The sequence below is a fragment of the Trypanosoma cruzi genome, genomic scaffold (assembly GCF_000209065.1).
Source record: "Trypanosoma cruzi strain CL Brener 1047053517131 genomic scaffold, whole genome shotgun sequence".
Classification (NCBI taxonomy): Eukaryota; Euglenozoa; class Kinetoplastea; order Trypanosomatida; family Trypanosomatidae; genus Trypanosoma; species Trypanosoma cruzi.
Window position 1 is genome coordinate 645,622 of NW_001849574.1, and position 5,379 is coordinate 651,000.

The 5,379-nt window shown below is 53.4% G+C and overlaps 6 protein-coding genes across 6 annotated transcripts, besides 4 other annotated features; all 6 read right to left on the bottom strand.

Moving 5' to 3' along the window:
* Nucleotides 1–670, bottom strand: Tc00.1047053511521.9 (hypothetical protein, conserved; the record flags this gene model as incomplete). Its single annotated transcript, XM_799086.1, has 1 exon — nt 1–670. A coding segment is annotated over one exon (670 nt), but the record flags the coding sequence as incomplete, so codon positions are not given.
* Nucleotides 1–3,775: a sequence feature (heterozygous, non-Esmeraldo-like haplotype).
* Tc00.1047053511521.20 (hypothetical protein, conserved) lies at nt 983–1,813 on the bottom strand (the record flags this gene model as incomplete). Its single annotated transcript, XM_799082.1, has 1 exon — nt 983–1,813. One exon carries the CDS (start codon nt 1,811–1,813, stop codon nt 983–985), a length of 831 nt encoding a protein of 276 aa, XP_804175.1.
* Nucleotides 1,990–2,247, bottom strand: Tc00.1047053511521.24 (hypothetical protein, conserved; the record flags this gene model as incomplete). The annotated part of the gene is made up of 1 exon (XM_799085.1): nt 1,990–2,247. One exon carries the CDS (start codon nt 2,245–2,247, stop codon nt 1,990–1,992), a length of 258 nt encoding a protein of 85 aa, XP_804178.1.
* Nucleotides 2,246–2,269: a sequence feature (AT_rich).
* Tc00.1047053511521.27 (hypothetical protein, conserved) lies at nt 2,817–3,437 on the bottom strand (the record flags this gene model as incomplete). The annotated part of the gene is made up of 1 exon (XM_799087.1): nt 2,817–3,437. One exon carries the CDS (start codon nt 3,435–3,437, stop codon nt 2,817–2,819), a length of 621 nt encoding a protein of 206 aa, XP_804180.1.
* Nucleotides 3,461–4,498, bottom strand: Tc00.1047053511521.30 (superoxide dismutase, putative; the record flags this gene model as incomplete). Its single annotated transcript, XM_799083.1, has 1 exon — nt 3,461–4,498. The coding sequence occupies one exon, from the start codon at nt 4,496–4,498 to the stop codon at nt 3,461–3,463; it is 1,038 nt and encodes a 345-aa protein (XP_804176.1).
* Nucleotides 3,776–4,078: a sequence feature (areas merged during assembly that could not be assigned to a particular haplotype. This can correspond to areas where the two haplotypes were merged or to regions with more than two copies in the genome that were merged during assembly.).
* Nucleotides 4,079–5,379: a sequence feature (heterozygous, non-Esmeraldo-like haplotype).
* Nucleotides 4,521–5,333, bottom strand: Tc00.1047053511521.40 (hypothetical protein, conserved; the record flags this gene model as incomplete). The annotated part of the gene is made up of 1 exon (XM_799084.1): nt 4,521–5,333. The coding sequence occupies one exon, from the start codon at nt 5,331–5,333 to the stop codon at nt 4,521–4,523; it is 813 nt and encodes a 270-aa protein (XP_804177.1).

Below are 5,379 nucleotides of genomic sequence, written 5' to 3' on the forward strand. Positions count from 1 at the left end.
GCAAGGACAGGACCTCCCCGCAAATGGCATCCGCCAGGTGCTTCGCTTGCTGGTCCAAAACAAAATTCTTCCGAATCTCCTTTTGTCGCACCAAAATGTGCCGCCGGACCCGCTCCCCGTATGTGGAGCGCAACTCGGGTCCAGATCGCTTCAAGACAAAGTTGTCAAAACCGCCGTCCCTCTCAACCTCAAACATCGCCGCCTCCACCATGGGCACCTGCACCCAGTGGCACAGCACGTCACTGTAGTGTATGCCGGTCTTCACGTAAGGGTACTTCAGTTGCCGATAGACGTTCTGAACCCCTCGAGAGGTTCGTACTCGCTCTCGAACGCGCTCATTAAGCCAAATGACATCCATTTCATGCGGGGCCTTTGGCAGAAGGGTGCGCGGGGCCACGCCGCTCATACGGTAAAGCGAATAGCGGTTGATTTTGTTGCACCACGCCGCCCACGGGGGGAGCCCCATGGACACATATCGATTGATGAGACCGCGCGGAGGACCGTGCGGTGCGACGGTGGTCTCGGGGTTCAGTGCGAACGTTGAAAACAGACGTCTGCCAGTGCCCTGCAGCATCCCCACTCCTACAATGATCACGCCTGTTCCCACACACCGGGAGAGAGAAACGGAAGGGTGGGGGGTGCGAGAGGAGCAATAGCAACAAGAGCACATCACAAAATATGCCGTCCTTCTCCGTTTCGGACTCTGTCATCACAAGTAACGCAGCCGGAAAAAAGATCGCGGCGGCAGCCCGCCCCCCTGTTACTCTCGGCGCTCTGTAGGCATCACACATATGCGCCGCCATCTGTTCATCTCAAAGATAACCACCCCCAAAACAGCAAAAAGGAAATCTCAAAAAATTAACAAATAAACCGGAAGCGCCCGCTTCCCTCTTCCTCCCCTATGCGGAGAAAATCGACAAATTAACAAAACACCATGGACCCAGAAACAAAATAGGCAATAAAAAAATATAGACCAAACGGCTTATGGACGAGGAAATCGAACAAGTGGCATCTGCAGTGGGAAAGGGGCGTAGCCGCATATAGATCCATCCGGCAGCGAAACCGGAACCACAACAACCCCGCCAAAGGCCGCAAACGCCGGACACGCCGTCCCGCCAAGCGGCTTTGGGGGTTCCTGCGGCATTGCTGTCGTGGCCCTCAGAGCCCCACTGTGTGACCTTGTAGCCGAGGAGGAGTAGTTGTTGACGGATGATGGCAGGGCAGCCAGCAACTCACGCTTCCCTTCCTTTGAATTCAAATCCAATGGTCCGCCAGAGACATTGGGCTTTGGCAGCTCTTCCACGCATCGGTTCGCGATGCCAAAACAGTGGCCGACGGATGCCTTCGTCACACTCGGGTCAGCCAAATGCCCCTGCGAAGGCGCCAAGTGATGATAGAGACACCGTGAACCAAACTTGCACGCACCATTTTCCCAAAACTGCTTGCACGTCTTTCTGTTTCGCTCCACGCACGGCTTGACGGGCAGAGAGCGGACCGAACCGTCGCCACTTTCCCACGCGGCTTCTTTGCCTCCATGTGAGTCCTGAATTCCCGGCAGCATCGCCGTCATGCGGGGACCCTCCTCACCATTTCCCCGCCTTCCCCCAGCTATTCGCGTCGCGTATGTTTGCATCTGTTCCATGGTGTGGTGTGACCGACGCATGTCCACCGCCAGAGACGCTTCCCAAAGTGATGCTGCCGTGTAATCAGCAAGCGCGCGGGTGGCGTCCTCGGTTGTGAAAAAATCGCAGCGCGACGGAAAAGACGCACGGAGAAATGCCTCCAAGTCAACAGCAACGGTTGGCTCCTTCATGACAAAGGCACACGCGCCAAAATGCGTGTATGTGTGCGTGTGTCCTCGTTCTTCTCGTGGGGCGCGGATGCCTGAGAGGAGAGCGTGAGCAGACAGAGCGCAGCACCTTGTGACTGCACCTTCCCCCCTTTTCACTGTCCTCGTCGCGTGCATCCATGGGCCATGGAAGAGGTCCATTACTTCTTGCCGCCCTTAAGCTTAGCGATGGCCTCCTTCTCGGCCCTCTGCTGTTCACGCATCCTTTGTTTAAAAGCAATGTCCGCCTCGTCGTCATCCAGGCGCTCCTTCTTGGGAGCCTTGAGAGGCTTCTGCTTGCCGCCCTGACGGGAGGACATTGTGGGGGGATGTCTTCGTTGTGGCTGGAGCGGTCGCTTGCGCAGAACAAAGATGAGAGGAAGAAGACAACAAGAGAAATTGCACACCCACACGCACATATATTTATTTATATTTATATATGCTCGTTAAGCGTTTTGCAGAAACAAACACGCTCGGAAATAATACAGTTGCAGAATGTGCACCTGGGCCGCTAGCCAGTTCCTGAATTTAGCAATAGTGGTAGCCAAACAAAGTGGGTATAATAAAGGAACGGACGAAACAATATTGGACACGCTTCATCCTCAAAGTTCCGCACCAAGTATAAATAAAAATGAAATAATTGAAGTCCTCTAGACTTTATTGGATCCCTGATTCCCAGAATCGCGATCAGCCAAAAAAAAAAACATAAAGTAGGAAAAAAAGGTCGTACAGAGTTAGCTTTATCGGAATACATAAATATCAAATTAGATACTCCGCTTACCCCGCGAAATTTCTCTTCGCAATCTCCTAGAAAGGGAAGTCAATGCATGCATCTATTATCACGGCAGGAATGCGACACAAGTATTAACTTATCTATATTTCAGGCAACTTTTATACCAACATGCACGCTTCCACTAATAATACAACAAAATATTTTAAAACAAAATATGCGTTAAGAAAATCAAAACCAAAAATAATGCACTGACATTCAATCACTGCTTGATTCGGCAGGGCCCAATGCGAATAGCCGCAGCGCGCCGGCTTGCATGAAAACTTCAAAATCGTATCTTCTCGTAGGACACTCAACTCCCGGGAAAGGAGCACTCATAGACTGCCCACCCTGAATGGAAACCTTGTTAATAAAGCCTGTCCAGGTTACTGTTTCTTCCTCCACCAATTTCTCCGGCGCCACCACTTCTTCGCCTGGTTGAATGAGCAATTCCACAGTCTCCTGGGGCAGTTCGTTCGGCATGGTATAGTCAACAAGCACCGTCACAGGAATCGTGGTGGTGTTCCTTATGAGGGCGGAGTACACGACCTTAGGAGCTCCCATTTTGGCAGTTGGAAGAACGGACGATTGAATGTAATGCAAAAACCTAAAATGCCATGCATAGCAGTAAAAAAATGTGCGTGCGTGCACACAAAAAAAGAGAGAACAAGGCACATGACAGAAAAAAGGGAAAAGTGAACTCCACAACAATGAGAGAGGGGAAAAGACACACCAGCAAACTCCTCCAAACCCTCCCTCCCTTGTTGTGATACGGACGCGGGAAAAGGTCAAGAGAGGAAAGCATGGAGAACAGCAAAAAACGGAAGCTATTTGCGGCATGACCTCCCCTCAACCAGACACGTTCATGCATCGCAACTCGACCCCCTCCCCGTCGCCTGCAAGTAATATCGTTCAGCGAGGAACCAATTGCACGCCCTAAAGTAGTTTTGTGCGTACTGCTCCAGTCCCGAAGGACCGTAGTCGAGGGAATAGGCGCCTTCATGCACGTTAATCGCCAGGAGTGGGATGAGATCACTGCCAATGGGGCACGCACCGTGAGGAAACTCCACGACATCAAACTGCTTTCCTGTCCAGACAAGGTAAACCCAACCACAACGCTCTTGGTGCGAGAGAACCACGACCGTGAACAGCCGCTTCACCTCCTCCACCACATCTACCGATCCGTCGCGGCCGTATTGCAACTGAAAAGCCTCGCGAAGTTGTTTTGGCACCGCCGTTCCCCATGGCCGAAGCGACTTGTAAAAGAAACAATAGTTGAAGTGCTCGGCCGCCGCGGTGTGCACCGCTGCCTGCGTGGCATCAAACGACGCTCTACGTATGACGGTCTCAAGACTGTGCCCCTCCAGTGAGGTGCCTAACGTGTGCCGGTTGAGCGTCGCCACCGCATCGTGGTGAAAGATATTGTACTGCACATCGAACTGTCGCCTGGAGATAAATGCCGGAATGCCGGACGCGACTGGATAGTTCAGTCGAGGCCGGCTAAAAAAGCCTGCATAATCATTCGCCCTGTCCGCACGTTCTGCCGCGGCCTCCGTCTCACGGAACACGGCCGTCACCAATTGGGGCGAAGATGCGAGCATGTCTGTTTTGAGAAGCGCGCCCTTTGGAACGTAGGCATGGTAGCCATGACGTAACGTCCGGCGCATTTGCTGCACAATTCCCTTCGCGTGCCTTTCTACATGCCCAGAAGAAAGACGGAGAGGCCCGGATGGGCAGCAACAGCATTCACGCAAATGCGTCCAGAGAGAACAGAAAAAAAGAGGCATAGGCAGCAACAGCAGCAAAAACATCCCATGAGTTATCCATCCCCACGCATGCGGGGAAAAGAAGAGCCCCTTCTTCGCCTCTCTACCATCAAATTTCTTTCCCTCCACCGCCATTCCCTCCTCCGTCGCCACCGTCTCATGGCAATGGCTCCTCCGCCGTCACGGCTACAGCATTCGCCTTCTCCTTTCGCGCGACGACGATGCGCGCCAGCTCCTCCAGGAATCGTTTCTTCTCAATCCCGTACTTCGCCAGCACCGCCTCAGCTGCACTTTCATCCCGCAAGGACAGGACCTCCCCGCAAATGGCATCCGCCAGGTGCTTCGCTTGCTGGTCCAAAACAAAATTCTTCCGAATCTCCTTTTGTCGCACCAAAATGTGCCGCCGGACCCGCTCCCCGTATGTGGAGCGCAACTCGGGTCCAGATCGCTTCAAGACAAAGTTGTCAAAACCGCCGTCCCTCTCAACCTCAAACATCGCCGCCTCCACCATGGGCACCTGCACCCAGTGGCACAGCACGTCACTGTAGTGTATGCCGGTCTTCACGTAAGGGTACTTCAGTTGCCGATAGACGTTCTGAACCCCTCGAGAGGTTCGTACTCGCTCTCGAACGCGCTCATTAAGCCAAATGACATCCATTTCATGCGGGGCCTTTGGCAGAAGGGTGCGCGGGGCCACGCCGCTCATACGGTAAAGCGAATAGCGGTTGATTTTGTTGCACCACGCCGCCCACGGGGGGAGCCCCATGGACACATATCGATTGATGAGACCGCGCGGAGGACCGTGCGGTGCGACGGTGGTCTCGGGGTTCAGTGCGAACGTTGAAAACAGACGTCTGCCAGTGCCCTGCAGCATCCCCACTCCTACAATGATCACGCCTGTTCCCACACACCGGGAGAGAGAAACGGAAGGGTGGGGGGTGCGAGAGGAGCAATAGCAACAAGAGCACATCACAAAATATGCCGTCCTTTCTCGTTTCGGACTCTGTCATCACAAG